Here is a 16898-nt window from a genome sequence, read left to right on the forward strand (position 1 = left end):
AAAGCACAAACAGATATACTCAAATGTACTACGACAGCTTTGGAAGCTCCAAATCAAATTCCTTTGTTTGCAAAAGCTTAGAATGTTACCAAGTGAAAACGAAGTAGAAACATACCAAAATAAAATCAGTAACCTGACGAATAACCAGAGTCAAACATAGTCACAGAAGATCCAAATCAAAATGTAAAGTCCTAACAAGGGAATAGAAACAGGAAGGAGAAACCTACCAAAATAAATTCAGTATCCGCACAAACAAATGGACTCAAACACACTAACAGAGTGACTCAAATGAGCACCACCAATTAAAAAAAAAGATCTAAATTAATAAACAGGAAGTAAATATCTGCCAAAATAAAAGCTGTAACAGCACAAACTGATACTCAAATGCACTTGACCAAGCACAGAAGATCAAATCCAAATTGCTGACAAAAAAGTCAGGCTCTAGCTCAAGGGAACTACAATGGGAAGTAGAAACCTATCAAAATAAAAGCAAGGGCTCATGCACAGTGCCTGAAGATCCAAATCAAAGTCCTTTGTTCACAAAAAGTTGCTCAAAACCAGCTCCTGCTGAGAGTCACACCAAAGGAAAGCAAACAGTCAGAATATGAATGTCTTTTCCTCCAAATTAATCCACTAATCACCACAAAGTCAACATAACGCTCGTGGTCCACATTTTCTGTGGATTCGAAGGCATTTCCAGGCCATGAGAAGACAAACATGTCGCCGAGTGCGGCACACGAATGTCGCCCTCGCCTCAATGTGCTCGCACACCCGACCCGGAGCACTCGGCTGCACTGTGAAAACATGGCTGCGAGCGAGCGTGCAGCGACCGTACGGAAGTGAGGTACGTGCTACATTCTTTTGGGGGCTCCGCAAACGCTTAGCCGGGCCATGGAGCGTTTCGATTGTCTGGCGCTGGAGGGGAAACGACACAATTGCCGGGACTGTTTGTGGAGGACCGGCACCGTTTGCGAATTAAACGGCAAAGTTTGAGAGCGGAACAATCGGCTAAGCTAGACTGGCTAACGCTTAGCTACAGGCAGACTGCCACGATTCTCCCTACCGGTTTTATCAACTCGACTAGCCTAGCGGAGACGCCTCTCGAGCCGAATGGATTAACGTGGAACCCCCGCCACACCGGAGTCTCCCTAGGTAGCTTCTCTACTTATTTCGGCCGTTTATGGCTCGCTAACGCACCGTGTTTAGCCACAAGTCTAACGGGGAGTTTGCCCGATTAAAGGGCTAACCAAGCGGCGTTTTGCAGTCAAGTTGCCGCTAACGTTTAGCTCGCCTACCGTCCCCGGTTGGGTTGTTAATATAAAACCACACCTGTGTGTATTACATGTACATATTTTATTTAACTCGAGGAACTGCGTCCCCGTCTTGAACTGTTGCTGTTAAGTCGAGTAGCAACCGGTCCTGCGCGGCACATGCCAAGCGAGGATGCGGGCATCCGAGCCCCTCTATACGGGACGCACGCCACGCTACCCCGTGGATGTCACCTTGCCTTTAGGCCTCGGTGGAAGTGTGCCCACTACAACGTGGATACGAAAGTGGTCACAAAAGTAACAAGTACACTAGGCTTTAAATTTAGGACAAAAATCCTCTAAAATTGCTAGCTAGTTGTCCTTAGCCAACGCTCTTGGCTCGCTTGGCAGGTGTATATGTATGCTCATGTATAATTGTGCACATTGTCGCCTTTAAAACTGCCCTAAATGACATGTTTTTATATTTTTTGGACGATTGTGAATGCTAGCACGTTACTGCCACTTCCAAGCCTGGCGAGTGTGCTTTTAGAGAGGATATAATGGAAGTATGGAGCCTCTTATCTCTTCAATTGCGCCAAATTCCTAAATAATCACTGACCCCCCCCACCCCCCCAAGTTAGTTTTGCTCTATTTCATGAGGCGCTAACATACTCTGTTTAGACTTTGTCAACATTTATTTGTATATACAATGGTAGAAATTATATGCAAGAACCAGCAAGCTCAATGCAGCTCAATTCAGAGTTTGCTGAGATTTAACAATTAAAAAAAAAGAAAGACGTCAAAAGTCTTAAAATCGTTGGTGTGTGACAGGATTAGCTCTGCGCTTTGCTTTTTCTGTGGCTTTTGCATCAAACAGCTGACAAATTGGTGGCTAAGGTTGCGATTCCAGACAGCTCTCAAGTCAGACGTTTCCGTTTCCTTGGGCTTTTAAGAAAGACAAACGTAAACAAGCACAATTGCTGCTGATGTCAAATTATGTTATCGTTATTTTCCTATGGATGCGATGTAAACCAAATTCTTGTGGAAGTTGGAATGTGCCATACAGTATTGCAACAGTAAAGTCAAAATTACAGTGAATAGTGTTCCCTCACCATACCACAGTCCATTTATTGCAAGTTCAGTGCATCCTGGAATTTTCAAAATTTTAGACAACAGTACAGTTACTCAACAGATCGCCTCTGGTAAAGTAAACATTGTTAGATAATTGAATCTAGCCTACCACCACTAGTTAGAATGAAGTGTAATCCGCAACAATTGGTATCGATAGAAACAGCCGCTGGTGCTCCTTCAATTTCCTCAAAATTAAACAAACACCAAACAAAATACAGTCATCAAATCCACATCCTCAGGACACCTGGCGGTAGCCTCGTTTATCACCATCAACTTCAATGGTAAATGGACTGCACTAATTGCATTTAGCGCTTTATTTATAACATATGGTGCTCAAAGCACTTTACAAAGCCTCACATTCACCCACTCTCTCACACGCACACACACACACGCACGCGCACCCCCACACACATGCACACACACACACACACATTCATCCACCAGTGGGGGCAAATAACACCCTCATCCGTTCATTTCCACCCTTGTGGAACATCGCAGGTATCTTACATGAAGGAGGTCCTCTGTTTACATTGGAGTTCTGTTCCGATGTCGGCCACGTTACCCATATTTGTACAAAAGTTATAGAGTGTCACAATGCAGCAGTAAAGTCATAACTATTTAAGTATGGAAAAAAGACTTTATTCCAAGAGGAATGTCAATAAATCGGCACCACCCCTAAAAGCTGGCATTTGTCTTGCTTTTGTCACTGTCTGTCACTAATTTGAATAAACGGCACCATCACGGAATTTGGGTGAAGTTGCCCTTGCAACTTTCCGCCCTCCAAAGTAGCCTAGAAGCTCTGAGAAGCAGTACGGTACCTGTGTGTAAGAGTGTTCTGCAATGACAGGCCTTTGAGTATTTTTCTCGGCCTTTTGTGTTGAAAGCAATTGTCGATGTCCGCTAAGTATTTTATCCATCGCGCAATTAAGTAGGGATGGGCGAGTACCTGTATTGGGCTGATGCCATCCTTATTTCGAAGTAATGGCTACTTCTGAAGGATGCCGATACCAACCACCAATACTTAAGGCAAAAAAAAAAAAAAAATCAAGTTCTTCTCGCCAGAAGTTGGTGCCACATTGTGGCCGTTTGACACATTGATAAATCATTATATGCATGACAAAGATGTTTTAATGCAAATTTGATGTATCATAAGTAAAAGTGTTTTCAGTACTTGGTATCGGTATCAGTGAATACTCGTACTGGTATTGGCCTAAAAAAAAGTTATGTTGAACGTCCTTACAGTTAAATATGGGCGAGGTTAGCGTGACGGCAACACTTGCATTCAACACGGACTCGTAGAATGAGTCGTTTGTGATCAGGTGTTAAACTTCAAACTTTTTGAAATGGAATTAATCGAGTTATTCAATTAATCGTTTCAGCCCTAATGAGATTCTGTGGCGCCAATGTCAGGTCATTTCTGGGTATGCCAGGTCGCTGTATGCCAGGTTGCTTGATCTCTGTGTGGAAGAGGCTGATGATAATAAACTGAGGACAACGTTGTGACTTGAGGCAACCTCCTTTCTGCCCTTATTGCACTTGGATGTCCTGTACAGCTTTTATGAAGCTGACAATTTAACCCTCAAACAGGTTACTGCCATGGTTTCTCTGTGTGAGTAATTTAATCTCAGGACGTTGCTCTTTACTTCCACGGTAGCCAGTGTGTGTGTATTGTATGGACAGTGTGTGTGGAAGGATGCTAGTTCACAATCATGCTCAGCTTCCATGTCATCTAATTGGGTTACGGTTTAGCGTGAAATATGTCAAAACTAAATATCGGCGTAACTACTGCGTCTTGTACCACACTCCACTCCTTGCACATCTTCAGCACGACGTTATTTAGACTGTGCACCTGAAGACAGCGTTTGTTAGCCTTTTAGCTAATTACCCTTGCTGCTATGAGCTAAGCTGTAACGATATGTTAGCAGTTGTTCAACCGAGCTGATGGGTGTTGTTGTTGTTTTTTTTTTTTTTCCGCTTTATTCCTCCAGAGAGGAGCTAACGAGCGCGCCTCATTAATTTGTTGTGTTGCGTTGAATGCAGAGCGCTCGCTCCAGTCCTTTCGCCTTCTTCCTGCTTTATGCATGGATGCGTCAAGTTAGCCGTCTCAGCAGCCGGCGTCAGCCGAGTGAGAGTAATGCGTGCACGTTAAATCTTTATTGACTCTGCAGGTTGTGTTTTTATCGACACTAACGTTCTGAACTGTCATGTTACAAAACAAGTCTAATGTTAATATGTTAGGAACACTCATAAACAACTTTTGTGTTGAGGGTTAATAAATGTCTCGAAAGGTTAATGTGTGCGCACAAAAAGAACACAACACTTTGATTACAAGTAGCTCGCAAACCCAAGATTACGTAGCAGTCTACATTTCTCCCCAGAAGTTATGAAGCGCAAGCAAATGCACACTACCGGTCACAGACTGTTCGCAAAAAGTTGGCGAACAGAAACAAGTAGAAGAAACGTACCAAAATAAAAGCTGAATCGGCACAAACAGCAGTACTCAAATGCACAAAACCAGTTACCAAAGATCCGAGTCAGTGTGCTTTACTTACAGAAAGTTGTTCAAAAACGGTAAGTAGGAAGCTACCAAAAATAAAAGTACTAACACTTGGGCTCTAATGCAAGCCACCAGTTGCAAAAGCCCCAAATCAAAATATTTTGTTCACAAAAAAATTGTGAAAATCGGCTGAAAGTCCTATTAAGGGAAGTAGAAAAAAACCCTATCAGAAAAAAACAGGAGCACCACAGACTGACTTAAATGCTTGACACTGGCTGCAGAAAGACCCAAACCAAAATGTTTTTTTTTTTTTTTTTTCTGCCACAAATTTAGTCAACATCGACTTCAACAGAGTCTTATTAAGGGGAACAAAAACAGGAAGTAAAAACTACAAGATAATCTACAGCTATCATGACTGACTGACACAGTCACTTAACGCTGTACAAAAGCAATGGAACAGTGGTTTTGTCTTCTCGGCTTGAATGTGTCCGCCTACTTCTTCACGGTCATTTCAGCACGTTTTGACCGGCCGCTGCACATTTAAAGGACCTTTCTGTCTCCGCGGTGCTAATTGATGCGCTCCTTTTAAACTCCTTTTACGACCGCAGTGGACACCACTTTAGTGTCCGAATGTGACTTTAGAATGACCTGCACCCTTTTATTTTTTTATTGCGCTCTTTAGATTCATTAGCAGCATTAGCATGACACCCCCTTCTCACACCGTTTTTGTTGAAGGCAGTCAGCGCTGTGCGTCAACTTTTGTTAGAAGCTAAACCGGACGTCCTCGAAATATCTGATTGTGGGAAGGCTGAACGCGTTAACATCATTGCTTGATCTGATTCCGGCTGAAAGACGCGCGCTGCCTTCCTGGTAAGTGGGCGCAAATTGGTCTGCTGCGTTTTTCAGATGGTACTCGCGGAATTTCTCATTCACGCGGCCACTGTGGATTTTGCCATTGTGATAACGATAAGCCAATTACACACTGCGGTCATTGGCGCGTCACCAGTGTAGCAGTGATTACGTTTACATGCAGTTAATAGCCCTTTCAAAGCCTGAGTATTGGCAGTGTTCGGGTTTAGAAAGGCCATGTAAACGTGCAAATACATGCTTATATTCAGGTTTTTCAAAACACAAAAGGGACATGAACAGTGAGTCTTGGGTGTTCAACTTTACACCGCGGCAGGAAAATATCGGCTTCGATTGCCAGTGAAAGAAGCTACATTCAAATGTACGCGGGCTCCGTTGTTATGCCTCCGAACTAACCTTTGAAGCTCCAATTTTGCGGGAAACTGCACGAAAGGTCAATTGACCTGTAAAGGTTTAAGTGCATGCCAGCTGAATCCTGAAATTTTACCCGACAGCCGAATATCCCTTTTTCTGAGTAGCGTGTGTTTCTGCGTGAAAGGCACTGGCGGATACAATGGCATCCTACCCTATGTGTACAATTCTACATTCACTGGAGTGTTGTGTTTTCTTCGCAGGTGCCCACGTTCCGCCACAGTGGAGAGCGCACCAGGATGAGGAGATTGTAGGCACCCGCCGTAGTATGGCCGCGTCCCGGTCCTCGCGCGTCACAAGGTCATCGGTGGGGCTCAATGGATTGGACGAGAACTTTTGTGGCCGCACCCTCAGGAACCGCAGCATCGCTCAGCCGGAGGAGACGGCTGTGTCTCCGCTGCCTAGGGCCCGCTCGCCCAAGAAGAGGCAGGAGTCCCGGCAGGACTCCAGGCAGGTGTCCAAACAGGACGTCAAGCAGGGGTCCAAGAAGGAGGACAAGCAGGAGTCCAAACCGGACCCCAAGCCGGACCCTAAGAAGGAAAAGACCAAGCAGGAAACTAAAGGGGAAGCTGACGTCCAGTCGCTCCAGGACTCTGAGCGGCAGATCTTGTTGCAGGGACGCTTAAATGACTCAAAGGACTGTAATAGTTCTCCGGCAGCCGAGCAGGAGCTGCTGGCGGGCCCACGTAAGCGGAGCGGCTCGTGTCTGGGAAAAGACAATAGCCCTGAGAAGTCTGAACGTTGCGATAAAGGGAACGGGGTGCCGGATGCTCCTCCTTTAATCAAAAGGGCCAAGCGGTGTTCCCGAGTTGGGGAATCTCAGGAATGCGAGGAGGACACGGGGAGCCCCGAGAGTCCTGTCTCTGTTCCTGAACCTTGCGAGGGCAACACTTGTGTAGACATTCCTGCTCGGAACTCGAACTTAGCTCCCGACTCGCCTGTCCTCGAGGAAGAGGAAGGAGAGCTGGCCAAAGATGGCCGGGTGGAGTGTGAAGGGGCGCCGCAGCCCCCCGCCGCTCATAAGGCCTCAAACGGGCTCCGGGACGACGCAGTGGAGAACCACGGCGCCCTCGCTGAAGAGTCTTCGAGTCCTGCCTCGGCCACCAGCTGCCCGCCGCTGCTCAACGGCGGCCAGGCCGGGGCGCCCCCCTCGCCCCAGCCCACGGTGCCTTGTACGAACTCTAGCCCGGCGCGCGCGGAGGTTGCCGCCTCAGGGCAGCCGCCTACGCCGTCCTCCCCAGCCCCTCCGGAGGACCCGCTCCCTGAGCTGGTGGTGGCCAGGGAGCAGGAAGTGGAGGACGTGGAGGTGGACGTGGTGGGCGACCCCCTTTGTCTGGCCGGCGAGGAGCAGGTGATGGACAGCGAGTGCGACGGCGACGGTCGCCCGCTCACGCCGGTGCCGGACGCCGCCTCCTCGCCTTCCCCCGCCGCCTGCAACAGCAACTCAGGAGAAACAACGCCCCAGCTGGCGGCGACCCCTCCGCCCACCGAGAGCGGGCGCACGCCGCCGTCTTTTGCCGAGCTCTACGAACACAGGTACACCCTGCGAACTTCGCCCCGCAAGGCGTCCTCCGCCAAGGCCTGCTCTCCGCCTCGAGACAACGGCCCGCTGAAGGAGGACGGGGAGGCGGCGGAGGGCACGGAAGAGGACTTTGCCGCTCCTTCGGACTCTTTGTGTTCCCCTGACGACAACGAGATCACCTGCGCAGAGCCCGGCGATGAGACGGGCTGCAACGACGGCGGCCCCGTGGCGGCCGGGGATGTCGACGGCGTCAAGGAAGCGGTGTGCAGCCACACCACGGAGGAGGAGGAAGAGGAAGAAGAGGAGCCGGACGTGTACTACTTTGAATCCGACCACCTGGCTCTGAAACATAACAAAGAGTATGTGCTAGGAGCTTTGGCGGGATTTTATTGCCCCACCAACCTCGCTTTGCCGCCTTACTCGTGTAGCTCAGCCTAATCTTTTCACTGTTGCCTTTATGCTCGTCTGTGCTGTCAAATAATCCCGCTACGCTCTTGATTTTAATGGGATTTTGTAGCTGGTAAAAATTGAAATAAGGCGTCGTACCGCCGTGGAACCTCTAAAGTGGAATGCAGTCTGCTTTGTGACAATTTCCCCCCCCCACCCCATGTGAAAATCTGTTTCAGGCTACGTTTAACTGACACTATTTTAAAGCAGTGGTCCCCACCAACTGGTGGGGCCATTTGCTACCAGGCTGCAGAGAGATAAAGAATCATATGCACCTTATGTGTCAGCAAACCCTCAAATATTTGTTTGTAGTTGTACCAAATATCCCAAAGGTGTTTTGGAAACGAAAAGTCTTGAAATGTGTTGACTTTTATTCACGTAGGAACAATAGCACAGCGTTAATGTCAGCTTAGGGTTTAGTTATCCAGAGTAGTACTGTCCCTTTTATAGCTATTGCTGTACTTGATTCATGTTGCTTTATTGTAAACTAACACTAGTTGCCTTAAAGTACTCACAACTTGCCTTTTCACTAGTTGCCTTAAAGTACTCACAACTTGCCTTTTGTAGAGAGCAATGGAGAGGGAACAGGTTTTAAGAGCCTTTACTGACAGTGAGTGGCGTTTTACAGCGATTCTATTCTCTTCTGGAGTGTTAAGATATATCTTAAAAGTTAAACTTCTTGTCCTATGAGAAGGCCAGACGGCAACAGAGGGGGAATGCGTTTGTAGAGGGATACTGTCACCTTGAGGCGTTTAATATAATTATTCCTGGAGTAAATGGCTAAAAAGCGAAATTCCACCTTGAGCAACCAAGTTTTGTTTGACTGTTTTAGTTCAGTTTTACGTCATGGGGGACATATGTGGCGCACCTTTAAAGCGGATTCCCGATGCGTCCTCACCACAGCAGGAGGAAGCGCAGACTACTGAAACGCGATCGCCCCGACGACTTGCTGTGGTATCGGTGAATGTTTCAAATTCAGCGTTGGCGCACGCGGCAAAGTAATTGGATCGAGTTTCCGCGACTAGGTTCAATCGAGCCCACAGAGATGGATCGATACAAGCCAGAAGTCATTTAATGGAAGCATGACTCTGCGTTTTTTTTGGGCTTTTGACACTGGAAACGCTTGTACGTGCCAGTTGTGTTTAGGTTGTTTTTGTTTAACATTAGTTCTGTTCCTGCGGTGGCAATGAAACATGATAAGTCATAATTACATTGCCAGTAAGTATTTGCTTGAATAACTGTTGCGCAAGTTACTATATTACAAATATAAATATTCCTGTCTCTGACTTCTAATTTGTGAGACAAACAATATTCGTGGGTTCCTCGTTTTATGATGGTCCCACCATGCCAGATTTTCAGGTTTTGGTGAACTTTAGAATACGTGGTCACATGGCACAATAAGGAGCGCCGTTTCCGCTCTACTTTCTGGTTTTTCATTTGATTGTTTCTATTCATGACCTAAAAGTGTTTTCCATGACATATTTACCAATTATGACTTTATTACTGCCTGGTAATAGACAACATTGCCTTCTGACCTGTGACAAAGTCAATGTCTATGTTGATCTGAATGTTCAATGTCATAATGCTTTTGTCTTTTCGGCATTTTCATGTAGTTTAATGTAGTTGACCCTGTAAGCTAATAGCTAGCCTCGCTGCCGCTGTTTGGTGTGTTCTGCGGCACTGCACCGCCTCTCACCGGCCAGTGCGGGTAATATGTGGAGACCCTGCCATGTCCTGTTAAAGGAGATGGATGCGTAGTCATGCTGATGGGCCTCTGAGTCACTCCCGCGCAGTTCGCCTTTCTCTCCCCCACAAAATGTCAAAAGTCTCTACGCCGCCGCGGGCCGTTGTGTTTGACATGCCACGGTTCTGATAACTTGAGACACATTAGCAGGAATTGAGTCATTCAAATGATGGCTTCCCCCGTGTCAGTTACCAGAGGTTGCTGCAGACCATTGGCGTTCTCGAGGCCCAGCGCACGCAGGCCATCCTGGACTTGGAGACGTTGGCGCGGCACCAAAGAGAGGCCCTGGCTGACCCCATCAGATTTGTGGAGCAGCTGCAGAAGAGGGTAACCGAAATATACGGCTTGATGTTATTATTATACTGGCTCGCCAATACAGTTTAGAATAGGGCAATTAAGTCGTTTTGATTTGTTTTCAGCTTTGGGTGGCCTTAATTAAAAAAAAATAATAATAAAATGTAAGCGGCTTTCTATTGTTCAAAGCACGCCCCTGCTCAAGTGCGCTTACGATATGGCTGTGAACACAGAGGTGGTTTACAAAAGCACAGTCACTGTTGCCAAGTTACTTTTCCCACCCATGTCGTGACTATTTTGGTCTTTACGTTGTTACTCTTTGACGACAGACATGGACCAGCCAAGCCGCGCAAGGAGCACGTGCGAAGCATTTGCTCTCTTTATAAAATGGCATTTTGTCCAAGAGCAATCACTTGGAGTATTATCTTTTTTTTTTTTTTTTTAATCCTGCATCTGTGTTTCTGTAGAAATTAATGCAAATCAATGCATGGAACAAAAATATGCCGAAAACCAGTTTCAAGGCTTGTTTGGTAACAGGAGAAATCAAGCCAATCCCAGAAGGGGACAACAAAACTTTTTTTGTTTTGAATAATGTAATATTCATTAGCTTTTTCCTAAAACCAAATGGGCTCAAAATTTGAGGAATATAATTGGTGATAGCCTCAAAATAAGGCAGTGTCGCACAGCCTTCCTTTGAATGCTAATATTTCTTTTCGGTGGCCTTCGTCAGGTGAATCTGGGCCTGCCGTGCCCCCAGCGTGTCGTTCAGCTTCCGGACCTGGCGTGGGAGCAGTACACCTCCGGCCTCGGGGATTTCCAGAGGGAGTTCTGCGACAAGAAACGTAAAACCAGGCGGCTCAAGCTCATCTTTGACAAAGGTGCGGCGGCGGGTCCAAAATGGCAGCTGTTTCACCTGCTTTAAATTATTTCTCCGCCTCGCCCTATTTAGGTTTGCCTGTCCGACCAAAAAGTCCTGTAGATCCCAAGAGGGAGTGCGAAACCTCTACCTTGTACTCCTCACTGCCCACTAGTGACGCCCCAGAGAATGGCAGGCAGACGCAGGTACGCCTGAACTTGCATCACACCGCAGGGTTTAATATCCTGCCTGCTTGTGATATGTGCCTACTTTCTCAACATTACGGTTACTGGTTATGTTCCCGCCATTTTAGCATCCTGGTTGCCGCTACTAGTTTGCGGTTGAACATCTTAGTTAGTAGTGCCACTTATCTGCCTTCATTGGCGCTATGTGTGCGACCTTTAACATCCCGGTAACTGTTGCTATGCATCTCCAGATGATCCGGGGTAGGCTTTGTCACTCCAGCAAGCCCGACACGTTTAACCAGCTGTGGACGGCAGAGGAGCAGGTACTAAAAAGCACGTCTGAATGGACAGTATGAACACAGTGGTGTGTCAGACATGTTGTGTGTGTGTTGCGTTTGGACCCGTTAGAAGAAACTGGAACAGCTCCTTCTCAAGTTCCCCCCAGAGGAAGTGGAGTCCAAAAGGTGGCAGAAGATCGCAGACGAGTTGGGCAACCGGACGGCCAAACAGGTCATATAAATATTAAGAAACGATTTTACGTGTTCATGGCATCGGGCGGAATCCTCCATTTTCAAGCCGTTTTTAGTACGACAATTCATTTCGGTGATTCATTAAAAAGGAATATATTTCTAAACCGTATACGTTTAACATTTGAAAAGATTTAACGCCATCTTCTTTGTGGTTTCTGAAACATATTTTGACTGAACGTACATTTGATTGATTAACGTTAAATTTTAACTAATAAAAATAATAGCATATTTGATGAATCAAATGTACAAAATCCATGTGTACCTGATTACGAAACTAATCTAAATACTTTTATGAATTTTATGAATATAACATAAGCATTTTTGTATGGCTTGCGATGCATATTTTGACCATAACATGGTTAACCGATGAATGAAAACGGAATTATAACAGATAATAATAATTGTTATAATAAAATATTATTAAAGAATTTTACATATTACATTCGCCTTTAAAAATGTAAGACTTTGTGGATGTTTTTATAGCCTGAAAATGTGGTTCATTCATGAATTGAAATTTGATTAGCTATAAATAATTTTTATTGGTTTTATATAAATATGCAGTACATTATGCAAGTTTAACAAAGGAAGAAGATTTCGCAGTGAGTTTTGTGCTGCCACTGATCCACGTTAAGACTGAAAATGCGTCTTTGGCGCGTCATCTCCCCTGCCGAAGACGTTTTTTGCTGCACGCGGCTCCCCGCGTGTTTCCCGGGTGTGACCTCTGTTGTCTTTTCCCTGTGAAATGGTTGCAGGTTGCCAGCAGGGTGCAGAAGTACTTCATCAAACTGACAAAAGCTGGAATCCCCGTGCCTGGAAGAACCCCCAACCTGTACATGTACACTAAGAAGGTACACAAACCCCTTGGCCACACCCGCTGTTCAAAGAAACCGCAAAATAATGCCTGCTTGTTTTTTTTTTTTTTGTTTATCAGGCGACCGGCAAGCGGCAGCATCACCTCAACAAGCACCTCTCCCGGCCCTCCACCTTCCTCACCTCCTACGAGCCTCCCGTCTTCATGGACGACGACGATGACGACGACGAGCGGGTGGCGTTCTACGGCGCCATGCACGAGCCCGCCGACGACGATTCGGTCCGTGCGCGCTCTTTCTCCTTTTTCTTCTTCCTATTGGGTGCGCATGTGCATGTGTCCCAGTTCCCACAAAGGCCACGGATTCAGTTATTTAATGCACAGTCAAAGCTGTGCCGGCTATCAGCAGTTAATGCTGTTCGGGATAATCTGTGCATCCAACACGACAGCATTAGGCTTTGACCCGACACTGCTTCAGGCTGAATGTCATTTCTTTGTACCCACTTTGCTCCTCTGGTTACATGTTAGCTCCTCCCACCAGAGAGCCTGTTGAGGAGCGATGACGGAATGAGGGACAAATGTTTGGAGAAGTTAGACTCCGGTTTCTCGAGGTCATCATTTTTGGAGAGGTCGATAAAAGCTGATGTCACATCATTGTTGACGTGTGTGGCACAAATCAGTCGCCTCCGTGGCTGAATTTTTGAATTATTATTCACACACACACACGCCCCCTCAGATGGCCAAAAAACGGGTGGATTTTAGCACTTAACTCATATTCCACAAACACAATATCAATCGGAATGCCGTGTTTAGACTAGTGGAGGCGCATAGAGCATATTCTTGTCAAGAACTCTTTATGGTGGCATAAAAAGCGTTGAGGCGCAGGGAGCTAGAAAGTCAAAATGAGATCCACGCTTTGAGTAGTTTGGAAAAATAGCACGGCTGACCTTTACCCACTCAGCTGTGAAGTCAAGGAAGAGAAACTCAATGTGGGGGTTGTGAAGCCATACCAAGGAAAACAAACCGAGTTAAGTGCTTTCTGATACTTCACACAATGACCAATATTAACATGCAGCAGCGTAGTAGCTAATGTTCATCAAAAACGAGGCAGGTTTTATTCCTAAAAAGCATATTTAATATTATTGTAAGCCACTGAAACTTAATGCGCAGTTTTGATATTAATATTGGGCTTAGATATTGGAAAATGTACTTAAATAATGATTCAATTCAAATGTATTGGACAAAAACCTAATAATTAGAGCAAAAAGTGTGCAAATGACCTTAAAGACTATGATTACAAAATGCAAAGGAACGACATTTAAAAGTTAAATGGAAACAACGTAGAGGTGAGAAATGTTCTCTACTGCATTTAAAAAAAAAAATAAAAAAAAAGAGTGAAGAACATTACACACAGTTTGAACATGTCATTTAGTGATTCTTTGGCGTACCACTAAGAGGGAGCCCACATACATACGCTAGTGGTACTAGAAACCAGCATTTGAGAATCGCTGACTCATAATTGAACGTTTTTGGAGAACAGCGAAAAATTCCACTAGAAAAATCCAGTTTCCTCGATACAACAATTTTGGACTACCGTGACCTGCATGACTGAGAATCTGCACGGACCGCAAGAAAAAAAACAAAAAACACTATTTTTAGCAAGCACTTTTGTGTTACTTTGATGTGAGCCAAACATTCATGTATAACAAATAAATGATGAAATCGCAATTAGATTATTTTTCAAATTGGTTCAGCCCTACTAGAAACCCAATCCGCATTTAACGCGTGTTTGCCAGTGCGCATCGTTGGTCTTGCTTCCTTTCAAGCATCTCTTTTTATTCGTGGTTTGTTCGTGTGTGTGTTCCCAGGACGACGACAACGTCCCCGTGGAGCTGCGTAACCTTCCCGAGTACAAAGAGCTGGTGGAGCTCAAGCGTCTGAAGAAACAAAAGCTTCAGGAGCTCCGCCAGGACAAAGCCGGCGCGCAACACCTGGGATACAAGGTGATGCACGTTAACACCATTAGCCGCATTCCACCGGAAAAGTGTGTCGCAGACATTCTATATTTAAATATTTATATATATATATATATATATATATATATATACATATATATATATATATGTGTGTGTAGTGCGACGTGTGTGGCATGGAACCCATCCAGGGCGTGCGCTGGCACTGTCAAGATTGTCCGCAGGACAGCGCCGTGGATTTCTGCACCAACTGCGCAGACTGGTCAGTCACGAGACACGATTAGACGTACACACACACACACAGCAGATGCGCCTGGTTAGGTCTTACGCTGACACTTCCAAGTACGTACCTTTGACTATTTTTGTACTGTAGAGCACTTTCCACAGAGAGGATTCAGAAAGGTCTTGACGTCGTTAAAATCCAGTCATATGTAAAATCTGAACATGTTAGAATTTTTTTTTTTCCCCCTTTCTTTAAATCAGTCGTTCTGATTAATGTTGCGTTTTGTGGAATATAAGTTAAGGAGAAAAATCTCGCCATCTCAGGGGGGCGGCCGTTTTGTCACTTCTGCCGACTGAAAATGACATCACAGTTGCTCTGGGCTCGGATAACGACCGATCATGGCTGAGCTTCAGAAAATAGCTGTGATTGGTCCGTTACCAGAGCCCTGAGCTGTGATGGCATTTTCATTCGACTGAAGTGACAAAATGGCCGCCCCCTCAGCTAGCTAATAACGAGTGGATTTCTTATAGTCCATAAACGCAAAATAATAATCAGAATGCCTTAATAGTTTCAACTATTGGGCCTGCACAGAACATATTATTGAAAAAATATGTTTGGATTGACTTCCTTTTTAAGGCAATTTCTTTGATTATGCCACTAATCGTCTGCAATTTAGAACGCAAGATGAGCGCTCACTTGTCCCTCTTTCTTTTCTTTGACTTTTCCCCGGTGCAGCTTGTTCAAGACGGAGACCCACAAGGCCAACCACCACTTGGACCCCGTGTACCAGCCCGAGACTTTACTAGACCGCGATTACCGCCTACCACAGAGCACCAGCTACAACTACCTGGACCCCAACTACTTCCCGGCCAACAGATGACAGACGAGCGGCAGGCGCCCGTAGCTCCACCACACGCACTCGTTCTCTCTTCCTTTGTCCTTCCCTCCCTTCTCTCCAGTGTGCATGGCTCCATCGCCCGGCCGTTATCCCGCCGCTGTGTCGGAACGCCGGCAGGCGGGCGGTGGGGCGAGCAGCGCCGCCGCTGCTGCTGGGGGCGGACAAGTCGCTGGGCCACCACCTAAAGCAAGGTTAATCCACGGCTCTTTTAAAGAAAAACAAAGACAAGTGAAGGCAACATTCCCACGCGTTGAGTGGCGGTCTGTCGCGCCGCCGCATTTCATATGCAGACACGGCGATGGTTTTTTTTTTTTTTTCGTTTTTTTTGTTGTTTTTTTTCTCCCCTCCCATTCTCTCACCCATCAGTGTTTGCCGCCATGGATCACGTGAAGTGTTTATGGTGACCAGTAGTTGGCGCTAGTTGTTGTGTGTGTGTGTGTGTGTGAGCCATTTAAAACAATACAAAACAAAAAAAACATTGTTTTGTCGGTCATCTTTCGGTTGAAGTCCATGGAAAAAGATTGTATTTTTATTAATCTATTTAAAAAAACAAAACAAAAAACTTAAAAAAAAAACTTAAAAAAAAAGATTTGAGGTGGTGCTCGGTGCCTCCACACTTTTATACACACAGACACACACACAAAAATACACAGACACACACGCCCATAGATCTCGTTTGTGCAGACTAGACACCATTCTCACCTCCCCCCCACCCCTCCGGAAACCCTCCCTCCCCTCCTGCTTCCAATATCTGTGTATGACAAGTCTGTTATGTGAAAGAAAAAATGAAATAAATAAAAATAATAATGTACAAAAAATGCTAGCGGAGAAGTGTGGAAATAAAAAGTATGTGAAAATAAATTTTCCATTCATTGTTCTTAATGACAGATGACTTTATTTTGATAAGTAGATACTGCGGAACCGCCGTAGTCCGGTGAATCTCAGGAGTTGTCTGCAATGGGTGAGTACAGTAGTTTTACTTTGTTTTAGTTTTATGAAACTGGTGTTAAACTTGTAGGATGCTTCTGAATTTCTAAACGTGTCTGCAAATGTTGCAATGAGCTTAGCCATTAAATAAATTTGTCGTGAAATAGTAGTTGAAGTCTTTTAGTTGATGTCACAACTCAAATCGGTGTAATTGCAATAATTGTAACATTTACATTTCGTTCAAAAATGGATTTAAATATATTTAATTTGAGCACAATTTAATAATGTACACCTTGAATACATGTAACGAAATTAAACATTTGCAATTGTATGCATAC

The 16898-nt window shown here is 45.3% G+C and overlaps 1 protein-coding gene across 2 annotated transcripts; it reads left to right on the forward strand.

The window, feature by feature from the left end:
- Positions 1 to 536: 536 nt before the first annotated feature.
- Positions 537 to 16494, forward strand: zzz3 (zinc finger, ZZ-type containing 3). 2 transcript variants are annotated; one of them, XM_086042883.1, is made up of 12 exons: positions 537 to 844; positions 6357 to 8034; positions 10055 to 10193; positions 10891 to 11038; positions 11110 to 11222; positions 11453 to 11524; positions 11610 to 11711; positions 12484 to 12579; positions 12663 to 12821; positions 14408 to 14542; positions 14674 to 14774; positions 15471 to 16494. In XM_086042883.1, the coding sequence occupies exons 2-12, from the start codon at positions 6422 to 6424 to the stop codon at positions 15613 to 15615; spliced, it is 2823 nt and encodes a 940-aa protein (XP_085899009.1). In that variant the 5' UTR covers positions 537 to 844; positions 6357 to 6421; the 3' UTR covers positions 15616 to 16494. The 2 variants fall into 2 exon arrangements, with proteins under 2 accessions (XP_085899009.1, XP_085899010.1); XM_086042884.1 differs by lacking the exon at positions 537 to 844 and adding an exon at positions 870 to 1152.
- The last annotated feature ends 404 nt before the right edge of the window (positions 16495 to 16898 follow it).

The sequence above is a fragment of the Filicampus tigris genome, chromosome 10 (assembly GCF_054856515.1).
Source record: "Filicampus tigris isolate MCC_2025a chromosome 10, RoL_Ftig_1.0, whole genome shotgun sequence".
NCBI classification, from domain to species: Eukaryota; Metazoa; Chordata; class Actinopteri; order Syngnathiformes; family Syngnathidae; genus Filicampus; species Filicampus tigris.